Raw genomic sequence first — 24,143 nt, forward strand, 5'->3', positions numbered from 1 at the left:
ACTCTATAAGGAATAATTAAGCATAGTATGCCCAATCTAAGCCATGTCAAAATAATTACTTCCCTTTGTGTTTTACCCTTTTCTCCCACAAACCCAACAGTTTTGTGTATTCTATGAAGGTGTCTCCTGTTATTCTCTTCATCCCACAAGGCTTGCCAAAACCCCTCCCCCCCCGCCAGTTCTCAACCCTACCAACCTCTTAGCTTCCGATTTGAAAATTTTAATTGAATTGAATTGATTTTATTTCTTACATCCTTCACATACATGAGGAGTAAAAATCTTTGTTATGTCTCCGTCTAAGAGTGCAATGTGCAATTAATAGTAATTTGTCGTAAATAGTATGTACAACAGGACTGTTGATATAGCATAGAAGTATAATTGTATCAGCATGAATTAATCAGCCTGATGGCCTAGAGGAAGAAGCTGTTCTGGAGCCTGTACGTCCTGGCTTTTATGCTGCGGTACCATTTCTCGGATGGTAGCAGTTGGAAGAGTTTATGGCTGGGGTGACTCAGATCCTCAATGATCCTTCGGGCTCTTTTTATGCACTTGTCTCTGTAAATGTCTTGAGTAGTGGGAAGTTCACAACTACAGATGAATACAGAGAATTGAGCAGTGGGCTAAGCACACCTCACTGAGGTGCACCTGTGTTGATCGTCAGCAAGGAGGATATGTTATCACCAATCCGCACAGACTGTGGTCTTCCGGTTAGGAAGTCGAGGATCCAATTACAAAGGGAGGTACAGCCTATTTTATCATTTGCCACCAAGTGTCCTGAAACCTCATGCTTAATAATGGACTCTTAACATTTTGCAAGCCAATAAAGTCAGGCTAACTGGTCTATACAGTAATTTCCTGTCTTTTTCAAATTTTACTGAACTATTAGCTACATAACATATCCCCTTTGATATTATTGGTGAGTTTACTTTCATATTTCATCTTTTCCCTCCTTGTGGCCTTTTTAGTTCCTTCTGCTGGGTTTTAAAAGCTTCCCAATTATCTAACTTCCTATCATTTTTATTTCATCATATATATGCCCTCTCTTTTGCTTGTATGTTGGCTTTGACTTCCGTTGTCAGCCACGGTTGTGTCGTCTTGCCTTTAGAGCACTTACTCTTCATTGGGATGCATTTATCCTGTGCTTTCAAACAGCAGGGTGAATTCTATCATATTAATACATTCGGGTTAGTAGGTTCATAGGTCACATGGATACAATTAGGCGACACAAACTTATTCAAAGCAAATTTAATACCACAGTGTATACAAGTATAGCAAAATAAAGTACAATAAAATTTTGAAAAACCGTCCATAACCAAAGCTGTCTCCCTTCCAGCTTAAGACCAGAGCACGTTTCACAAGTTGGGCTGGGAGGACCTGTGACTGTGCTGTACCTCGGAATAAAAAGTAGTAACTTGTATATCCAGTCCAAACATTATCTACGATCTGAGGGATTGGCCCCAAGATGGGTGGATTTTGGTCTTCACACCACCACAGCCAATATCAGTGGACGAGCTCAGAGGCCTTCCCCAAGTTTTGAATGGGTTCCCTTCCTGCGTACCATCTCTGAGCCGAATTCTCCCCACGTTAGAAATATCCACTTCCACCGGCCACCTGTGCAAGTTAATTTCATCACACTAACACTGGCCAGAATGGAACGTGTACCATATCCACACATTAATCACACCATGACACAGTATTAATAATACTAATTAATATTATTATTATTATTATTATATTTTTAAATGCACTTTAAAAATATAGATGAGAATTTGGGATAAGGCAGACAAACCGTGGGTCAGGTCACCCATAACCCTGGGAACCTCCTGTGTCTCCAAAGGTTTATGACATCTCTGAACGTGAAGCCACATTATGTCCAGCCTGACCCCAGCTACCCATTTACACCGATCCTACTTAATTTCTGTTCTTTACTGGGGAGGTACAGCACAGGAACAGTCCATTCATCCCATCAAGTGCATTCCAACCCCTTTATACCGATCCTCATCCCGGTTCTTCACGTCAATCAACAGCCCACCTACAGTTTCTACCCCCTCGGCCACAGCCCAGGGATGGTGGGGGGTGGGTAGGGGGGCACTTACAGCGTCTCAATGACCCACAGACACAGCACGGTTTCTGGGGTGGTGGGAGGAAATCAGAGGAAAAAACCCACTGGGAAGCGTTTCCCACTCTCACGCTCACGCACACGCAGAAAGGGCATGACGGAGGCGAGGATGAGTTTGGGGGCCACCAGGAAGAGGTAAACACTCTGCCTGAAGAGTTGTCCTTCAAGAGGAGGGGTGGCGGTGCAGTTAAAAAGAAAAGAAGCGCCCACCACGCAGGGACAAGCGCCCCTATCGTTCCCCAAGGCTCCTGTACGTCTTGCCTGAGCTGGAAACAGAAGGAAACTCTCCCTTCTCTCACTGCACGTGAGATAGGCACCATAACTCTGACAAACTAACCCCCAAGAGTTTGGAGTTATGCGGCCCCGCCCGGTCTTGGTGAATGCTCCCTTTCATAAAGTCCCTTAATTGCCAACAGGTAAAAAAAAAATGATTTGCCGTGCATTTGGCTGTTGGTCGGCGGGGGAGGGTGGAAGAAAGGTCATACGTCTGGAGAAATCCCTTAAGTCATATACTGTATATCCCTACTCAGCTACAGAATCTGGTGAAGGGAGAATTAATCATATGTAACTTCGGATGTAACAGGAACAACATTGGAGTGGTCTCCTTGATACAATACAAATGTAAGTATTGCTGCCATGCCCAATAGATTCACTCTATAGACACACCAACCGCATATCTGAAACATCAGATGATGCAGGACTGTTAAGTCATATTTAAATACATGAACTGTAATGTCTATTGGATCTATTCCACTAAACATAGATCCTTAAACCCATATATTCTATTCAGTAGAATATTCTGGGATAACATATTTGATAAATACAACATATGTAATACAAAGCCCAAGGAATCCACTCCATTGGACGGAGATATTTATATAGCAAAATAAACTCATAGCAGAAATGCTCCTGGACATTTCTCCGAGACAGATGACTGGGACTTCGATGTCAATGTGGGATCCTGTCATTTTGTGCGCCTCCCCTCCACACCATCTGCGGCATGCATCAACTCCCTCCCAGGTCCATCGCGGGAGGGTTTGCCGTCACGAAAGCAGGCAGCTGACGTGATAGGGAAGTGAGCAAGTAGAGGCGATGCTGGTCAGGGACACCGTTGTCAGGTGGTGAGAGTTCATTGGAAGAAAGACAGAAAGGAGATTTCACTGGAGATCGAGCTGCAGAAAGTAACATTTGATGGTTAGGCAGAGTTAGCAAGAATACAACACATTTGTCTAATATATTAGTGAAATTAGGACGGGGAGGGTGGGTCAGGTGACATAGTAGATGTAGTATATTCAGATTTTCAGAACATGTTCGAAAAATTCCAACACAGGGTAGGGCTCAGAAGGCATATGCCATGCCTCCCTTTATTAGTCAAGACACTGAGTTGACGAGTCAGCAAGTTAACCATCTACCAGGCTCGAGGACAGCATCCTATGACAAACAGCTCCTAACTCAGGTCATAGCATAGAGATCAGATCTTGAGGTGGGGCTTGGAAGGCGGCAGATGCCAGGGGTTATCAGGTGGGCAACCCCCTTCTTTAGATGCCTTATCTTAAGTAAAAAGTGGCAGCCTCTGCATATTCGGCATCTTTGTCTTGGCCTCAGTCTGCTCTTTAGTTCACATGCTCTGTATCTGTTCCTTTGTCTGAACTTTAAAATAAACTATCGTGAAACAACATATTTTCGCATTCTGGGACTCCTAAAAAAATCACCAGATCCTACACTGACAACAATAATTGACTGATTACTTACACTCTGTGGCCGCTTTATTAGCTACACCTGCTCGTTAACGCAAACATCCAATCTGCCAATCCTGCGGCAGCAACTCAATGCATTAAAGCATGCAGACATGGTCTAGAGGTTCAGTTGTTGTTCAGACCAAGCATCAGAGTGGGGGAAGAAATGTGATCTAAGTGAATTTGATCATTGGAGCCAGATGGGATGGTTTGAGTAACTCAGAAACTGCTGTTCTCCTGGGATTTTCACGCACAACAGTCTCTACAAGTTTACAGAGAACGGTGCAGAAAAAATAAAAAGTCCAGTGAGTGGCAGTTCTGTGGGTGAAAACACCTTGTTAATGAGAGAGGTCAGAGGAGACTGGCCGGACTGGTTCATGGCAGGTGCAGAAGAGCATCGTGTCGAACTTTGAAGTGGATGGGCTACAGTAGCAGAAGACTAGGGATAAACCCTCAGTAGCCACTTTATTAGGTACCGGAGGCACATAACGAAATGGCTACTGAGGGGAAACTGCTGTTAGCGTGAGCCAGACAGGGTGAACAATTATGGAGCCGGTGGTCGTTGAGATAGTCATAGTCATAGTTATACTTTATTAATCCCAGGGGAAATTGGTTTTTGTTACAGTTGCTCTATAAATAATAAATAGTAATAGAACCATAAATAGTTAAATAGTAATATGTAAATTATGCCACTAAATTATGAAATAAGTCCAGGACCAGCCTATTGACTCAGGATGTCTGACCCTCCAAGGGAGGAGTTGTAAAGTTTGATGGCCACAGGCAGGAATGACTTCCTATGACGCTCAGTGCTGCATCTCGGTGGAATGAGTCTCTGGCTGAATGTACTCCTGTGCCCAACCAGTACATTATGTAGTTGATGGGAGACATTGACCAAGATGGCATGCAACTTAGACAGCATCCTCTTTTCAGACACCACAGTAAGAGAGTCCAGTTCCATCCCCACAACATCACTGGCCTTATGAATGAGTTTGTTGATTCTGTTGGTGTCTGCCACCCTCAGCCTGCTGCCCCAGCACACAACAGCAAACATGATAGCACTGGCCACCACAGACTCATAGAACATCCTCAGCATCGTCCGGCAGATGTTAAAGGACCTCAGTCTCCTCAGGAAATAGAGACGGCTCTGACCCTTCTTGTAGACAGCCTCAGTGTTCTTTAACCAGTCCAGTTTATTGTTAATTCATATCCCCAGGTATTTGTAATCCTTCACAATGTCCACATTGACCCCCTGGATGGAAACAGGGGTCACTGGTACCTTAGCTCTCCTCAGGTCTACCACCAGCTCCTTAGCCTTTTTCACATTAAGCTGCAGATAATTCTGCTCACACCATGTGACAAAGTTTCCTACCGTAACCCTGTACTCAACCTCATCTCCCTTGCTGATGCATCCAACTATGGCAGAGTCATCCGAAAACTTCTGAAAATGACAAGACTCTGTGCAGTAGTTGAAGTCTGAAGTAGTTGAAGATGGTGGGGTGGGGACTGAGTGGGAGAGGGACAGTGGGACGGGGGTGAGGGACAGGGGCATTGAGGGTTAGAGTGACAGTGGTAGGCAGGATAAGGTGGCTACACTGTGAGCTGGGTGGGGGGGGGGGCGCAGCAGGGTGATCAGTCTGGTTACTCAGTCTTCCCCACCTGGAACAAGATGTCTCGCCATCAGTGGCTAAACGACCTCCTGGAGTCTTCGCGATTTCACATGTTGGTAGCAACTTCGAAAGCAGCATTTGATCTTCTCACTGCGTGGAGAGAGAGGGCGTAGAGTGAGTTGGGCGCAGAACATCCAAGGAGCAGGCACCCCGCGGTGGTGGTGGTGGGGGGTTAATGAGGGGAGTGTGAGGGAGAAGGAGAGGGGATGGGATTTACCTGTTGGCAACCATCACCAAGAGCAGCACGATAAAGATCACGAGTCCTCCAGGAAGTCCTGCGGGGAGCAAAATCAAAATCTATCAGCAGCAGTTCACTCTCTAACAGAGCGGAGGGAGGGAGGTGGCAGAGGTAAGAATAGCAAATAGAGGGAGGGGTGGGGGAAGAGATGGGAGGTGGGAAATCGAACAGGCGGGAGGGAGAGGAATGGCCGGCGGGGTGGTGTTGAAAGAATGACAGCCGGTGGGTGGAGAGTGCAACGGCAGGTGGGAAGGGATAGCGGGATGATGGGAGGAGGGGGTGGGAGGAGTGTGTGGAAGGGCCTACACTGGTAAACCAGAATTACAAACAATAATCCAAGTGCAGTCTCACCAGGTAGAAAGTGATTTCTTGATGACATTTTGCCCTCGTTGGTATTGTTTTTGTGATTTTCTATCCCTGGGGAGAGAAGCAGAGATCCGATTGGCAATGATTTTTCTCCACTGTCCCAGGCCCTCTTCCAAAGCCACTCCGAACATCCCTCAGTAGGACAGTCCCATAATCCTCCATGTCCCCAAACATGCCAGAACCGCTGATTTGGGAGGTTAAGGTTCAGCTTGTCAGCGGTGGACATTTGCAGACACAGTCCACCTTGTGACCCCACCCCCACCCTCCAACAGCATCGTTAGGAGGTCCTGGATCAAGAAAGCTGCATCAAGGATCCTCACCGGTGAGGCCATGACATTTTTCTCTCTGCTACACCAACACTCCTGAATGGAAAATCCTACAGAACGTAATGGATATGGTCCAGTCCGTCTGCACGGAGCGTTAGGAACATAAGAAACAGGAACAGAAGTATATCATCTGGCCTGTCGCGCCTGCTCCACCATTCAATAAGACCATGGCTGATCTGACCATGGACTCATCTCCACCTGCCTGCCATTAATACCCCTACTATGCAAAGATCTATCCAAACTTGTCTTAAGTATATTTACTGAGGTAGCCTCCACTGCTTCATTGGGCAGAGAATGCCACAGATTCACCACTCTCTGGGAAAAACCAGTTCCTCCTTATCTCCGTCCTCAATCTACTCCCCCGAACTTTGAGGCAATGTCACCTAGTTCTAGTCTCACTGACCAGTGGAAACAACCTTCTTGCCTCTATCTTTTCTAAAATTTTGTATGTTTCTATATTATCTCCTATCATTCTTCTGTATTCCAGCGAGTACAGTCGCTGGCAGCTTGTGCTGGCAGCTCTTTCCGCACACTCACGACCCTCTGAGTGAAGAGGTTTCCCGTCAAGTTCCCCTTAAACTTTTCACCTTTCACCCTTAACCCATGACCTCTGGCTGCAGTCCGCCCAACGTCAGCTGGCATTTACCCTATCTGCACCCTTCATTATTTCATATACCTCTATCAAATCTCCTCTCAATCTTCTGTATTCCGGGGAATAAAGTTGTAAGCTATTCAGTCTTTCCATGGATCTCAGGTTGCCCAGACCTGGCAACAGCATTGTAAATTTTCTCTTTCGTTATTCCTATATCTTACACTTATTCCTATATTCCTATACTTGTGCTCAGGGCAATGAACTGCAATTGACTTTCAAACTTTTCCCCTCTCACCTTAGACCTATGCCCTCCGGTTTCAGACTCCCCTGTCCTGGGGAAAAGACTGTAATCATTCACTTCATCGATGCCCGTCAATGCCATAAACATCTACAAGATCACCGCTCAGCCTCAATCTTATCGAGTCTTCCCTTGTACCTCAATGCCTCACAGTTCCAGCAATGTCATTTCTGTCACCCATTCCCCTCTCCAGCTTAATGAAAACCCTCCTGTGCACGGGTACCCAGAACTACACACGATGATCTGAATGCAGTCTCACCGTATGTAAGATTATCTCCAGAGTCCTTTATCCCCTCGTCAGTATTGTTAATATGATTTTTTATTGCTGTGGAGAGAAGCGGAGATCCGATTGTCAGTGAGTTCTCTTGGCTGTCCCAGGCCCCTCCCCCAGTGTCAGTCTGACCATCCCTCAATGAGACATTTCCACAACCCTCCATGTCCCCAGACACCACGCCACCCACCTCGTCTCTGGCCTGAAGAAGCAATGTGTCTGCTACTTTCTCAAGGGGTGGGGGTGGTGAAGGGAGTTTAGGGGTGGAAAGGAAGGGGATGAATGAGTGAGAGAGAGAAAGAGAGGGAGAGAGTGTGGGGAGACAGAGATATGGGAGAGAGAGGATGGAAAGAGAGAGGGTGTGGGGAGAGAGGGGTGTGGGGGAGAGAGGGGGGTGGGGAGAGAGAGGGGGGTGGGGAGAGAGAGGGGGGTGGGGAGAGAGAGGGGGTGGGGAGAGAGAGGTGTGGGGAGAGAGGTGTGGGGAGAGAGGTGTGGGGAGAGTGAGGTGGGGAGAGAGAGGTGGGGAGAGAGATATGGGGAGAGAGATATGGTGGGAACAAAGAGAAAGGGTGGGAAGATAGAGAGAGGGGTGGGGTGAGAGAAAAGGGGAGAGCGAGAGCGAGGGAGATGGGGAGGGAGACATACAGAGAGAGGGTGGGAGTGGGGGAGGGGGAGAGAGGGTGGGGGAGGGAGGACAGGGAGGTGGGAGAAAGTGGGGGAAGAGGGAGTGGAAAGAGGGAGGCGATAGGGAGGGTGAGGAGGGTAGAGTGGGGGGAGAGAGGGGGTGAGAGAAGGGTAGAGGGAGAGCGAGGAGAAGGAGATTGTGAAGAGGGAGAGTGGGAGGGAGGGGGTGTGAGGAGAGATACGGGAGAGAGAGATGGGGAGAGAGAGGTGGGGGAGAGAGAGGTGGGGGAGAGAGAGGTGGGGGAGAGAGAGGTGGGGGAGAGAGATATGGTGGGAACAGAGAGAGAGGGGTGGGGTGAGAGAAAAGGGGAGAGCGAGAGAGAGGGAGACGTACAGAGAGAGGGTGGGGTGGGGAAGGGGGAGAGAGGGTGGGGGAAGGAGGACAGGGAGGTGGGAGAAAGTGGGGGAAGAGGGAGTGGAAAGAGGGAGGCGATAGGGAGTGTGAGGAGGGTAGAGTGGGGGGAGAGAGGGGGTGAGAGAAGGGTAGAGGGAGAGCGAGGAGAAGGAGATTGTGAAGAGGGAGAGTGGGAGGGAGGGGGTGTGAGGAGAGATACGGGAGAGAGAGATGGGGAGAGAGAGGTGGGGGAGAGAGAGGTGGGGGAGAGAGAGGTGGGGGAGAGAGAGGTGGGGGAGAGAGATATGGTGGGAACAGAGAGAGAGGGGTGGGGTGAGAGAAAAGGGGAGAGCGAGAGAGAGGGAGACGTACAGAGAGAGGGTGGGGTGGGGAAGGGGGAGAGAGGGTGGGGGAAGGAGGACAGGGAGGTGGGAGAAAGTGGGGGAAGAGGGAGTGGAAAGAGGAAGGCGATAGGGAGTGTGAGGAGGGGAGAGTGGAGGGAGAGAAGGGTAGAGGGAGAGCGAGGAGAAGGAGATTGTGAAGAGGGAGAGTGGGAGGGAGGGGGAGTGAGGAGAGATACGGGAGAGAGAGATGGGGAGAGAGAGGCAGGGGGAGAGAGAGATATAGAGCAGGGAAAGGGTGGGGAGGGAGAGAGATGGGGAGAGAGATAAACACAAAATACTCTGCAGATGCTGGGGTCAAAGCAACACTCACAACACGCTGGAGGAACTCAGCAGGTCGGGCAGCATCCGTGGAAAAGATCGGTCAACGTTTCAGGCCGGAACCCTTCGTCAGGACTGAAAAGGGATGGGGCAGAGGCCCTATAAAGAAGGTGGGGGGAGGGTGGGAAGGAGAAGGCTGGTGGGTTCCAGGTGAAAAACCAGTAAGGGGAAAGGTAAAGGGGTGGGGGAGGGAAGGCAGGGAGGAGATAGGCAGGAAAGGTGAAGAAAGAATAGGGAAAAACACAATGGGTAGTAGAAGGAGGCAGAACCATGAGGGAGGTGATAGGCAGCTGGTGGAGGGGGCAGACTGAAATAGGGATAGGAGAAGGGAGGGGGCAGAAATTATCGGAAGTTGGAGAATTCAATGTTCATACCAAGGGGCTGGAGACCTAGACGGTATATGAGGTGCTGCTCCTCCAACCTGAGTTTAGCTTCATCATGGCTCAACGGACCAGACGGCTACTCCTGCTCCTATTTCTTATGTTCTTATTTCCTTAGGGCATGGAGAGAGAGGGGGATGGAGAGAGAGAGAGTGCGAGGATGGTTTCAGGAAGGAGAATTGATGGGGGCCAAAGAGGGAGCGAGGAGAGTGAGGGATGAGGGAAGTGACCAGGTGAAAGTGGGTGAGGGTGTGGTGAATAGTGAGGGTGTAGGGGGATTGTGGAGGAAGGAGAGGGTATAGAGTGAGGAGGAGGCATCATGGAAAGTGGATGGGAAGTGTGCGAGGGGACAGAGGAGGATTTTGAGTGGGAAACAAAGGAGCACTAGCAATGGAGGAAGGGATAATAGGCAGAGTTGGGAGTGGGGCATTGAGGGAGTTCAGGTCTAAGGTCATTACTACACAGGAAGATGAGACTCACCTATTATTGTTAGATGTTTCTCTCTGAAACCCTGTAAGAAGAGATATGAGGGTTGATAAACTCACTACACAATGGGTCAACAAGGAGAGAGGACGATAAGGGATGCACGCAAAGGAAGCCGCGCGAGGTGAGCAGGTGGTGGATAGTGAAGGGTGTGGGACAGTGTGTGTGGGGAATGGGAGCAGATATCGGGGGTGGGGAGCAATTGACATTAAAAGGGAGGGCTCAGGAGAGGTGGCGGGAGACAATACGCACCGATTTGTCGCTCCAGTTACATATGTATTCAATGGTATGGCAGCCACGGATTGTGAAGTTTTTGCCTGGTGTAGAGTTAATTATTGGTGTATAAAAACTATTTGAGGCAATAACTCGTTTGTTCTGTGATGGAGAGGGAGACAGAGAAAACAGTCGTCAAGAACACAAATTCTGCTCACTTGCCCTGTCTCCACCCCACTCCTCCCTCCCAAAATCCTCTCTCCTCCCCAGGTCTAGCAGGGTCCAGTACAGAGCACAAAGGGGCCATGTTGACTTATGAACCCATCTACGTCAATCCCGTTCGCTCACATCGGGACCACTTTCCAATTTAACTGCCCCTAATGCCTCTTAAATGTAGTAATTATATCTGAAACTACCACCTCCTCTGGCCGACATCCAAAATATAAACCACGGCCTGTATTAAAAGAAAAGCCTACCCATTAGATCCCCTTAAATCTCTTTCATCTCAACATGCCCTCCCCTTAACGATACCCCCTAGGAAAAACTCTTTGACCGTCCGCCCTTATCTTCTGAAATTTAGGATTGGGAAGTTACGTACAAGTAATACAAGATGCTGCTGAGGCCACACTTCGATTAGTGCGCCCAATCTCAGCACCATGTTGTGAGAAAGTTGTTATTAAATTAGGAGGAGTCTGGGGAGGATTTACCAGGACACTACCTGCCCTCCACCTGTCTTTAAATCATTGGCAAAATTGGCCATACACCCATCAAGCATCCCTTGATCATCATCGCCCTTCCCGTTCCCCCACAACATGAAGCCATTCACACCACCGTCCCGTAACTCAACACCGTCTCTCATCACTCTCAGCACAGGATGGTAAGGAATGGGTCTTGATGATGTGATGAAAAAGCAAGTTATCAGAAGATTGATGCTGATGACAGAGATAAGGGAGACAATGGAGAAACATTCAAAATGCCAATAAGAGAGAAGAGAGAATTAACCAGAAAGAAACACATTTCAGATATTGACAGACCAATTGCTTTGAACCTGAACTGTTTGAAGTTTGATGGACAGGCGATACCCCAGCAGGAGGATAAAAAGAACAGGTTCGCTAAGGCACGACACACACCACGAGATCACGAGACCCATAAGAGCAGTGTGCCCTCACAAGTTGGTGGAAGTTGGAGGTCTGTTTCGAGGGAACCGACCATAGACTGACAGGGTGAAAAGGGACGATCGGCAGGAACCTGGTGTGTGTGTCCACCCTTGCCTGGGTGCCGGGTTCACCGCGGAAGAATGGTCGTATCCGGAACGGAGGGGTCACAGTCGGTGACCACAGAAGACATAAAAGGGTTCGCCCGAAAACTAACTGCGAAGAACATCAAAGGTCTGTCTGAATCAAAATTTGCATTCTCTCTCTCTCCAATGGCACAACAGCGATTACTGCGAACTGTACTAAGCTGAACTGAACTCTGCATCACTTGAGACTGATCATTTTACCCCTAGACTGCGATAGAGCATTATTGATTCCTATTATCCTAGTTCTGTGTACGTGTGTGTTTTATCATTGCTAACCTGTTGCATTTATATCCCTACGATTAGAGTACTGTGTTACTTATTTCTTTAATAAAACTTTATTAGTTTCTGTTAAACCAGACTCCAACTAAGTGGTCCATTTCTGCTGGTTTGGCAACCCAGTTTTGGGGTACATAACAATGAGTACACTTACATTAATAGAGGCATTCAGCTCATCACATGGCAGATTATATGCAGATAAGTTTACCACTGTTTCTGATGATTGATCACACAGATAAGTTATATTTAACGGTTGTACGTATTCCCCTGTAAAATAAACAGACACACAATAAGATGGATTCTTGGCCTCACAACTACCTCGTTACGATCTTTCACTTTTTCAGTACTTTTTACACTTATTGTTTTCGCTTGTCCTGCCACAACACACTGTTATCTGATCTGATCTGTATGACCAGTGCCCAAGACAAGATTTTCACTGTACATGTGACAATACAGAAACAATTCCTGATGCAGTTCAAAATTTAATGTAAATTTATTATCAAAGCACACACGTCACCATACCCAACCCTGAGATTCATTATCTTATGGGCATCCTGAATAAATCCAAAATTAAATAACAACCTTAATAGAATCAATGAAGGACCACACCAACTGGGCATTCAACCAGTGGTTAAAAGATACCAAACTATGAAAATACGAAAAGAAAAAAAAACATATAAATAAATAAATACATAAGGAAGCAAGCAAGCAATAATTATCAAGAACATGAGATGAAGAGTCCTTGAAAGTGAGTCCAGAGATTGTGGGAACATTTCAATGATGGGCAAATGAAGTTGAGTAAATTTGATTCAAAAGCCTGATGATTGAAAGTGGGCATGCAAGTACAGCAGGCGGTGAAAAAGGTGAATGGTATGCTGGCATTCATAGCAAGAAGATTCGAGTACAGGAGCAGGGAGGTACTACCGCAGTTGTACAAGGCCTTGGTGAGACCACACCTGGAGTATTGTGTGCAGTTTTGGTCCCCTAATCTGAGGAAAGACATTCTTGCCATAGAGAGGGTATAAAGAAGGTTCACCAGATTGATTTCTGGGATGGCAGGACTTTCCTATGATGAAAGACTGGATTGACTAGGCTTCTACTCTCTGGAATTTAGAAGATTGAGGGGGGATCTGATTAAAAGGTATAAAATTCTAAAAGGATTGGACAGGCTAGATGCAGGAAGATTGTTCCTGATGTTGGGGAAGTCCAGAACGAGGGGTCACAGTTTGAGGATAAAGGGGAAGCCTTTTAGGACCGAGATGAGGAAAAACTTCTTCACACAGAGTGGTGAATCTGTGGAACTCTCTGCCACAGGCAACAGTTGAGGCCAGTTCACTGGCTATATTTAAGAGGGAGTTAGATATGGCCCTTGTGGCTAAATGGATCAGGGAGTATGGAGAGAAGGCAGGTTCTGAGTTGGATGATCAGTCATGATCATACTGAATGATGGTGCAGGCTTGAAGGGCCGAATGGCCTACTCCTGCACCTATTTTCTATGTTTCTATGATTGAGGGGTAATAACTGTTCCTGAACCTGGTGGTGTGGATCCTGAGGCTCCTGTACCTCCTTCCTGAAGGGAGCAGTGAGTTTGTCCTGGGTGGTAGGGATCCCCGATGACGGGTGCTGCTTTCCAGCAACAACACTACCTGTAGGTGTGCTCGATGACTTCACCCATAAGACCATAAAACCATAAGATCTAGGACCAGAATTTGGCCATTTAGTCCATCAGGCCTGCTTCACCATTTCATCATGGCTGAACTATTTTCCCTCTCAGGCCCAGTCTCCTGCCTTCTCCCTGTACCTTTTCGGGCCCTGACAAATCAAGAGTCAATCTGCCTTGAATATATGTAAAGACATGACCTCCACAGCCACCTGTGGCAACAAATTCCACAAATGGACTGAGCTGTATCAACAACTTTTTGTAGGATTTTCCGTTCAAAGGAATTAGTGTTTCCATACCATGCTGTGATTGCAGCTAGGCATACAAGAGCATTCCAGGTTCCACCTACTCTCTGGATAGAGAGGTTTCACCTCAGAATCCCCATTGCATCTCTTACCCATCACATTAAACACAGGAATAGTATAGAGTTTGGGATCTAATCCCTAGGGATTTAAAGGAGTTAAATACAAAATAACAGATCACTGGGACTGGGTTACAAGCTGGAATCAAATCTAGTGGTACAGATCCCAGGAGTGACTGTTGTGTGTTGAGGACTGCAGAATAACAGGTCCCCAGGAGAGTTATAATAAGGAAGCTAATTGAGAGTTGTTTTTGTGGGGGTGCACAATTAGTCTATTGGTTATGTGCCATGTCATATGACATGGGCAATGCTGATCTTTCCATGACCACGGTTGTGGTTGGCAAATCTTTCTACAGAAGTGATTAGCCACACCTCATATGCCTGATTTTATTCTCACAAGTCAATGAATAGGTTGTAAAAAAGATCACTCCCTACTCTCTACATAATTTTCTTCTTTTGATTCTTCTTTCTTTCCTCTCCCCTCTGTAAGTGTATACCTCAGATAAATATTATGTGGAAATGTGTGACAAATATGAATATATGATATATATGTACAGTATCTGAAATACATCTTATGGAAATGTTTGTTTGATGATGAACTTCAATAAAAAATAAATTACCAAAAAAAAAGTGATTTGCCATTGTCTTCTTCTGGACAGTGTCTTTACAAGACAGACGATCCCAGCCATTATCAATACTCTCCAGAGGTTGTCTGCCTGGCATCAGTGGTCCCATAACCTGGACTGGTGATATACACCGGCTGTTCAGGCGACCATCCACTACCTGCTCCCATGACTTCCCATGACCTTTACCGAGAGGCTAAGCAGATGCTACTCTTTACCCAAGGGTGACCTGCAGGCTGGCGGAGGGAAGGAGTGCCTTACACCTCCTTTGGTAGAGACATATCTCCACCCAGCCGCTCAAATATTTAGATCAGTATCATTCAGCTGGAGAGGGTGCAGAAAAGATTTACAAGGTGCTAAGGAACTGTGCAGGGGTCCTAATGGACATCTTTTAACATCTCCTTGAAATAGTCCACTTTCCCTTCAAGGCAGCCACCATCACTCCGGTGCCCAATTGAGCCACGGTAACTGGCCTATACAATTAGCACCCAGTGCGGCTGACTTCAACAATCACGAAGTGCTTTGAGCGGCTGGTAATGGATCATATAAAATGCCATCTTCCAGCCACATTGGACCCTTTCCAGTTCGCCTACCACTCAAACCAGTGCAACAATGACTCGGCCCTCCACTCTGTCCTGTCCCACATGAAAAACTACGCCTCAAATGCCACGACGTTGTTCATTGACTTCAGCTTGGTGGTTATCACAATCATCCCTCAGAGGCTGGTGGGTAAACTGTCCTCGTTTGCTTTTTGGACTTATTGATGGAACGACCCCAGTCAGTCCAAGTTGGCAACAACATCATGCTGAGCACTGACACCCCCGCTCTCCCCCCCCCCAGGCTATGTGCTCAGCCTTCTGCCATTCACGCTGCTCACTGACAACTGCAGAGCCAGATCCGGCACAAACTGCATCAAGTTCGCTGATCGTACTACAGCGGGTGGCCTCGTCAGCACAATGATGAGTCGGCCTACAGAGAGGAGGTAAGAGAGGCTTGCCAAGTGGTGTGAGAAGAACAACCTGAGTCTTAACGTGGACAAGACAAAAGAGATGATTGTGGACTTCAGGAAGGCACAGGTTGACCACTCTCCATTGCACAACAATATCTCTAGCTGGGCGAGAGTGAAGAGCACAAAGTTCCTTGGAGAGCACATAACGGAGGACCTAACCTGGACCCACACAACCTCCTCGGGAGTCAAGAAGGCACAGCAGCATCTACACTTTCTGAGGAGACTGAGGCGTGCAAGGCTCCCCACCCCCATCTTAACAATGTTCTGCAGGAGAACCACCAACAATGTCCTGTCTGGCTGCATCATTGTGTGGTCCGGAAGCTACGAGGCAGCGGGCTGCAAGACACTACAGAGGACAGCAAAAACTGCTGAGGGGATCACTGGGGTCTTCCTCCCCCAATTTACCGGGAGCATTGGAGATGAAGGGAGTGTTGAGGATCCCCGCCATCGATCCCACAGTCTCTTTGGCCCACTGCCGTCAGGAGGGAGGAACAGCAGCAGGACTGGAGCTGCCAGGCTTCCACCCTCAGGCTGTGAGAGTAATGAATACCCTGCCACCCCAGAGGTCTCGTCACTCGGTCAGTGAGCTGTTTACTGATTACCTGTGCTGTGCTTTACAACATGCATTTTGAAATATATTTTATTAACTTATTTATGGTAATCCTTTGCTTTATGTGCCGTTTGTAGCTTTGCTCAGTATATATACAGATGACCAATTTCCCCCAGGATCAATAAAGTATGACTATGACTATGACAATACACTTGATATTGCTGGGACTTGAGGATTTGAGTTACGAGGAGAGGCTGGGTCTGATTTCCCTGGAGCGGAGGAGGCTGAGGTGTACGGTGGCTACTCATGGTCTTTATTTATTTATTTGGATTAGAGAGACAAGCCCTTCAACACTAACGAGCCACACCACCCAAAAACCCACAAAATTAACCCAAGATTGATCACAGGGCAACGTACAATGACCAATTAACCTCCTCACCAGTGCGTCTTCACACGGTGGGAGGAAACCAGAGCAGCCAGAGAAAGCGCGTACGTTCGTGAGTCCGACAAACAAACTCCTTCCAGGCAGCGGGGGAGGGAGGAGCAGTGAGGAAGAGAGGAGGGAGAGGCTTAGAAGAGGGGGAGGGGGTGGAAGGGTAGAAGGGGGGAGGAAGAGGAGGAGAAAAGGGGTGGAGGGGTGAGGAGTGAGGAAGAGGGGGAGGGGGCACAGGGGGTGGGGGAGGAAAAGATGGAGTGGAGGGGGAAGAGGGGTGGAGGAAAGGGGGTGAAGAGGGATGGTGAAGAGGTGGAAGCGGAGGGAAAACAGATGGGAGGGTAGAAGGATGAAAGTGTAGGAAGAGGTGAGAGGTGAAGAAGGGAAGGGGAGGAAGAGGTGTGAGGGGAGGAGGGAAGAGGTGGGAGGAATGGGGAGGAAGTGGGGAGGGGTCAAGAGGAAGAAGGAAGAAGAGCAGAGGGAGAGAGAAGGAGGAAGTCAGGGAATGGGAGGAAGGTGAGGGTGCGGAGGAGAAAGGGGAAGGGGAGGGAGGAAGCATTGGGGGAGGAGTGGAGAAATAGGTGAGACAAGTGAGAGGGGCAGCGGTGGAGGAAGAAGTGTGGGGGAGGGGAAGAGGGTGAATAGGAAGGGGGAGGGGTGGATGAGGAAAGATGAGGGGGGAAGGGGAGGCACAAAGAGGGGGAGGGAAGTAGAGGGGTGAGGAGAAGGAAGAGGATCAAAGGGAGAAAGAGAGGCGAGGGAGGGCAATGGGGCGGGATGGGAGAGGAGGGGAGGGAGAAGGAGTGAGGTAGGTAGATGGGGGAGAGAGGGAAGCGAGGCAAAAAAGGGAAGGGAGGGGGAATGGGAGGTTTAGGAGAGAGGAGGGAGGGGAATGGGGAGGGGGTGTGGGAGAGAGGGATGTGAGGGAGGGTAGATGGGGAGAGGGGAGTGAGGGAAGAAGAGGTGGGGAGTTAGGGAGAGCAGGAAGTGAGGGAGGGGAGGGGGAAAAAGTGGAGAGGGAAGTAAGGGAGGGGTTGAGGGGAAGGGGTGTGGGAGAAGCTAGGGAGCGCAGCTGTGGGAGAAAGGGGAGCCTGGGAGGGGAGGGTGGAGTGGTGTGATGGAGCGAGGTGGCGGAGATATGGAGGAACACACACAAAATTCTAAAGGAACGCAACAGGTCAGGCAATGGAAATCAGTTGATATTTTGGGCAGGTGAAGGGTTCAGATGCAGCCAAGGCAGGTGATGCTTGTTGCCTCCTGAACACGACCTTTATTTATATATCTTCTACAGATGTTATTTTTAACATATGGATTTTTATTTACATATGTATTTTATACATACGTGTGTGTGTCTATTTTTATATATGTTATATATCTATTTATAGTTCCAAGGAAGTCAAGCTGAGGAGTGGTAGTGGGGACAAGCTCCCACTTCCTAAAAGCACTCCTCACAGCATGCACCTCAAATAGCCTCTGACAACCAAGTCCAACTCCTGGCCTTCTCGTGTGGCTTAGCCTCTAAGCCCGGCGGAACTGTTTCTATTGACAGGAGAAGGGGAGAAGGCGGGTTCTGAGTGCTAGGCAGCTGCTTAGAGGAGCCCATGGCTGCTGATTGTTGGGACAAGGTTTGAGGAGTCAGGGTATTTATAAAGCTTTGATATTTTTATAACCTGGCCCTTCCTAATGATGCTTGTAAACAAGCCATAGCCCTAACAAGCTAATTATGATCTGAGACTTTGATAAAAGTTATCTGGCAGCTCAAATCTCTTGGGGAGCCCAAACTTTTGCATGGTGCTCCTTTCCTTTTTTCCCCACTCTAAAATTGTACAAAACAAAAATAATACACTAATCTTGCTGAAGGTGTTAAAAAGAATGTTTCAGCTTTAACTTTATGCATTTTGGAGATCAGTTCATCTTCTGCTCACTTAACTATTCACAGTAACAGAAATTTTGACCAGGGGTGCCCAAACTTTTCCATGCCACTGTATATATCTACATGTGTGTTATGGGTACGTGTGTGTATATACAAATACAATTTTTGTGCGTGTGTGTGGGAGGGTAGTTGGGAAGAGAGGGTAGTGAGGAAGAGAAGAGAGGGAGGTGAGGGGAGGGCTGGGAAAGGGAGAGGGGGAAGTGAGGGAGGAAAGAGGGTAGAGTGGTGCGATGGAGCGAGATGGCAGAGGAACACACAAAATTCTGGAGGAAATCAACAGAGATGGAGGGGGTGAGGGGGAAGAAGGAAGGGGGTGGAAGAGGGAAGTAGAGGAATGGGAGGGAAAGGTTGAGGGGTGAGGGGGAGGAATGGGGAAGGTTGAAGAGGGTTAGAGTGAGGGAGGAAAAGGGTGTGGGAGTAAGAGGGTGAAGGACAAAGGGTGCAGGAAGGAAGGGGAGGAAGTAGGAGGAGAATGAGGGGTGGGTTCCAAGGAGGGAGTGTGAGGAAGGGGGTTGGGTTCGAGGGAGGGAGTGTGGGGGGGAAGAGGAATGCAGGAAGGGAGATGAGGGGTGAGGGAGGAAGGGGTTGAGGTAAGTGAGATGAATTAGGGGGAGGAGGAGGATGGGGAGGGGTAGAGGAAGAGAGGGAGGGTGAATGAGGAAGGGGTGGGTGAGGGTTGAAGGGAAGGATGATTGAGAGGGGGTGGGAGGGAGGAAGGGGTGAGGAGAGGATGGAAGGGAGGGGGAGAGGGAAGAGGAATGGGAGGGACGAGGGGGAGGGTGGAAGAGCGGGAGGCAGGAAGAGGGTTAGGGATGTAGAGGGTTGATGGGAAGGGAGGAAGACAGGAAAGGGGGAAATGGAAAGGAGGAAAGGGGGAAATGGAAAGGAGGAATAGGAGAAAGTGGGGGATGGGAGGGAGGAAGAGGGGAGGGGAAGGGATGGAAGAGGGAGGAAGGAAGTGATGGAGAGAGGAAGGAGCAGGGAGGAAGGGGGAGAGAAATGAGTGAGGGAAGAAGGGGTGGAGGAGGAAGGGAAGATGAGTTGAGGGTGAAGGATGAAGGGGAGGGAGAGAAAAAAGGGTAGGAAGAGTGGAGGAGAGGGGTGGAAGGAGTAAGGGGGACTGGGAGGTAGGGGATGATGAAAAGAGGGGTAGGGGTGAGGGGAAGGAAGATGAGGGGGAAGCAGGGAGGCAGGAAGAGGGGGAGGGAAGTAAAGGGGTGAGGGAAAGGAAGAGGGGCAAAGGGAGAAAGAGAGGGATGGGGGTGATGGGGAGGGATAGGAGGGGAGGGAGAAAGGGTAGAATATATGGAGAGAGGGAAGTGAGGGGGGAGGGTAGAGGGTTAAATGGGGAGAGGGGAAGGGAACGGAGGGAGAGGAGTGGAAGGAGAGGGGAGAGAGGGAAGCAAAGGGGAGATAAGGGAAGGTGATGGGATGTTTGGGAGAGGGAGAGTGGGAGAGGGAAGGTAGGAAGAGAGGGAAGTGAGGGAGGGAAATGAGGGAAGTGAAGGTGAAAGTAGGAGAGGGAAATGAGGGAGGGGTAAATGGGAAGAGTGGGAAGTGAGGGAGTGCAGATGGGGAAAGGGGGGAGCTAGGCAGGGAGAGGGTGGAGTGGTGTGATGGAGCGAGATGGAGGAGATACGGAGGAACGCACACAAAATTCTGTAAGAACTCAATAGGTCAGGCAATGGAAATCAGTTGATATTTTGGGCCATCCCTTCAGCCCCGTGAAAGGTTCGGAGGCAGCCAAGGCAGGTGGCGCTCGTTGCCTCTTGAACACTACCTCTTCCCATGTGTATATAAATCTTATACAGATATCATTTTTAACATATGGATCTTGATGTACATATATTTCAAGTCAGTCAAGTCACTTCTTATTGTCATTTCCACCATAACTGCCTGTACAGTACACAGTATAAATATTTATATATATTTATACATTTTATGGATATATACACATACAAACACTTAAATATTTTATATATGTTATATATCTATTGTTTTCTATGTATATTGTTTTAAATATATTTATATATGCATTTAATTTTTAATTTATTTGTACATTACATTTTATTTATGTGTATGTGTGTATATATACATATATATTTTTCTGTGTGTCTGTGATTGAGTGGGGTAGATGGGGAGAGAGGGAAGTGAGGAAGAGAAGAGGGGGAGGGGAGAGATGCAAGCTGGGGAGGGTAGATGGGAGGTAGAGAGAGAAGCGACAGAAGGGAGAGGATAGAGTGGTGTGATGTAGTGTGATGATAGTTTGACTCTTATACATATTGACTATTATTTTAGTATATATTTTTGTTGTCAATTTTCAATAATAATTAATAAAAAGATTTTAAAATTGGAGAGAGAGAGAAGCGAGGGAGGGGAGAGGATAGAGTGGTGCGATGGAGCGAGGGATGGAGATAAAGAAATACACACACAAAATTCTGGAGGAGATCAACAGATCAGGCAATGAGAAATCAATGGACGTTTCGGGCCGTCTCTTCAGCCTGTGGCTTTGGAGGTGGCCGGGACAGGTGGCGTTCACTGCCTCTTCCCGCCGGAGGGTAGGGGCTGGGGGGAGCGATCCTTCTTCCTTTTCAAATCTTTTTATTGTTATATTATACAGGAAAAATAACATGAGTACATTGAAGTAACAACATTTACAATGTCTGAAAAAAGACATTATCTTAAAGATTGAAAAAAAATTGTGATAACAAAAAAAACCTACTAAGCAGAAAAGTGAGAGAAAAAAAAAAGACCCCATTAGGTGTACAACCCCGGAGTCACGCGTCATACAAAAAGCTTCTAAAAATAAACATCAAACCGCCAGCAAGAAAAGAAAATATATTAAAAAATTTACAATTAGATCGTGGAAAAATTATATCAATTAGCTCAAATGATAATAATGAGCAAATGAGCCCCATCTTTTCTCAAAATCAAATAAAGGTTCGTAAGTTTGACTTCTAATTTTCTCCAAACTAAGACATAGCATCACTTGAGAGAACCATTGTGACAAAGGGGGAGCTGATGTATCCTTCCACTTCAACAAAATGGCCCTCCTAGCTACCAATGTAACAAATGCAATAACATGTTGGTCAGACACAGAAATACCATGAATATTTTGAGGAATTATTCCAAAAAGCACAGTTAATTTATTAGGTTGTAGATTAATTTTAAGTGCTTTAGAAATTGTTGAAAAAAATCGACTTCCAGAACTGTTCCAATATAGAACAAGACCAAAACATAAGCGTCAGTGTAGCTATCTCAGTTTTATATCTATCACAATGACTATCAGCATTAGAAAAGATTTTAGCAAGTTCTTCTTCGTCAAATGATAACGATGTACAATTTTAAATTGAATCAATGAATGGCTAGGACAAATTGAAGAAGAGTTAACCAACTTCAAGATCCACAACCAATCCTCCGTCGTAAAAGTCAAATTAAGTTCCTTTTCCCAATCCTGTTTAATTTAGATAAAGGACGCTTATCCCACTGTAATAATAAATTATAAATTCTTCCAATAGAACCCTTAATCGAAGGGTTCATACTCATAATAGTATCTAACAGGTCAGCCTCCAATATGTAAGGAAAATTACTTAAATATTTTTGTAAAAAATGTCTAACTTGAAGGTACTGCAGAAAGTGTGAGTATGAAAGAGAATATTTATCAATTAATTGTTCAAAAGACATCAATCTATCTTCTTTAAATAAATCCAAAAAAGAATTAATACCTTTATTTTTCCAAAGCAAAAAAATTGATCACTCAGAGAAGGCTTAAAAAAGTAATTTTGATAAATTAAACTACAAAGTTTAGATTTTTTAAGATTAAAAAAATTGCAGAACGGGAGCCAAATTTGTAAAGAATGCTTAATCACAGGATATAGGTTTAAATTAACAACTTTAACTAATTGCATAGGTAAAGGAGCTCCCAATAACGAGGTTAAATAAAACTGTTTTACAACTTTCAGTTCCAGGTCTACCCAAATTGGCTGATCACTCTTATCAACCCAGTATAACCAAAGAGACATGTATCGCACATCAACTGCCCAATAATACATTCTTAGATTAGGCAAAGCAAGACCTCCATCTTTTTTCAATTTTTGTAAGTGACATTTACTAATTCTTGGTCTTTTATTATTCCAAATAAAAGATAAAATAATAATATCAATCCGATCAAAAAAACTTCCTAGTCAAAAAAACATGAATATTCTGAAATAAATATAAAAATTTTGGTAAAATCATTTTAACTATATGAATACGACCAACAAGTGAAAACGTAAGTAGACTCCATCAACTAAATAAATACTCCAGAGTCTACTAAAGGAACAAAATCGGCTTTATAAAGATCTTTATATTTTTTAGTAATTATAATACCTAAATATCTAAAAGAGTCTGTGACTTTAAAAGTATCATATATAGAGACAGAATCATTTAAAGGAAACAATTCACTTTTACTAAAATTTATTTTATATCCTGAAAAACCTCCAAATTCATTAAATAATTTTAGCAAGGCAGGAACGGATTCGTCAGGGTTAGATATATAAACCAATAAATCATCAGCGTAAAGAGAGATCTTATGCAATGTCTCATTCACAAAAATACCTTGGATATTTTGAGACTCACGAAGAGAAATAGCAAGGGGTTCTAATGTTAAATTAAACAACAAATGACTTAATGGACAGCCTTGCCTTGTCCCCCGTGAAAGCAGAAAAAAAGACCTACAATTGTTAGTGATTTGATTATTTTAATGTATTTTTTGTTGTCAATTTTCAATAATAATTAATAAAAAGATTTTAAAATTGGAGAGAGAGAGAAGCGAGGGAGGGGAGAGGATAGAGTGGTGCGATGGAGAGAGGGATGGAGGTAAAGAAAAACACACACAAAATTCTGGAGGAGATCAACAGATCAGGCAATGAGAAATCAATGGACGTTTCGGGCCGTCTCTTCAGCCTGTGGCTTCGGAGGCGGCCGGGACGGGTGGCGTTCGCTGCCTCTTCCCGCCGGAGGGTTGGGGGTCGGGGGAGCGATCCTTCATGCAAAGCCCGAAACCGCCGTCCCCTCGCCTTCCCTCACTGCGGCCCACCAGCTGATCTCCCAATACGAGCCTCTCTCCTCAGCCACATCCTCCACTCAAGCCTCGGGGCTCCCTCCCAAGCAGAGCCGAAGCCCGGCTCCAATGTCCCGGGGCGGGTGGTGGGTGAGGGTCAGATATTCGGAAGGAAAGGGTCCTGATCCAGCCCTCACCGACGGCAGCTGCTCACCTTTGACTGAGACTTCCATGGATAGACAGATCAATATTATCAATAATATCACAAAGTTACAGCCAAGGAGCTCCATATTCTACGACTGAATTGATACGCAAGATTGTAATGCTTTAACTCGCTCGATCTAGCGCTGACTTGAAAAAACTGGTTGAATGAGTCATTAACGAACCAACCCTAATTACGTCACTGAAGAATCCGGCCTAGGAGCCTTAAAAATCACTTCAGTGAAAATATGTTGAGTCATTTCCGCATCCAAGTGAGATTTACAATCAGAATCAGTTTTACTGTATTATTGTCAATTTAGCAGCAGC

The 24,143-nt window shown here is 46.5% G+C and overlaps 1 protein-coding gene across 1 annotated transcript; it reads right to left on the reverse strand.

Annotated features, from left to right (window-relative positions):
* Positions 1 to 1,256: 1,256 nt before the first annotated feature.
* LOC140189864 (uncharacterized) lies at positions 1,257 to 23,985 on the reverse strand. Its single transcript, XM_072246188.1, has 9 exons — positions 23,830 to 23,985; positions 12,160 to 12,272; positions 10,469 to 10,591; positions 10,214 to 10,244; positions 7,602 to 7,667; positions 6,112 to 6,177; positions 5,740 to 5,797; positions 5,512 to 5,612; positions 1,257 to 3,291 (listed from the first exon to the last, which is right to left on the reverse strand). The coding sequence occupies exons 1-8, from the start codon at positions 23,903 to 23,905 to the stop codon at positions 5,540 to 5,542; spliced, it is 606 nt and encodes a 201-aa protein (XP_072102289.1). The 5' UTR covers positions 23,906 to 23,985; the 3' UTR covers positions 1,257 to 3,291; positions 5,512 to 5,539.
* Positions 23,986 to 24,143: the final 158 nt, after the last annotated feature.

This window comes from Mobula birostris, chromosome 29, assembly GCF_030028105.1.
Source record: "Mobula birostris isolate sMobBir1 chromosome 29, sMobBir1.hap1, whole genome shotgun sequence".
NCBI lineage: Eukaryota > Metazoa > Chordata > Chondrichthyes > Myliobatiformes > Myliobatidae > Mobula > Mobula birostris.

Coding starts and splice junctions, on each gene's coding strand:
- LOC140189864 (XM_072246188.1), bottom strand. CDS start 23,905: ATGGAGCTCCTTGGCTGTAACTTTGTGATATTATTGATAATATTGATC. Junction 12,273..23,829: donor CATGGAAGTCTCAGTCAAAG/GTGAGCAGCTGC, acceptor TTTATTTTACAG/GGGAATACGTACAACCGTTA. Junction 10,245..10,468: donor GTAACTGGAGCGACAAATCG/GTGCGTATTGTC, acceptor CTCTTCTTACAG/GGTTTCAGAGAGAAACATCT.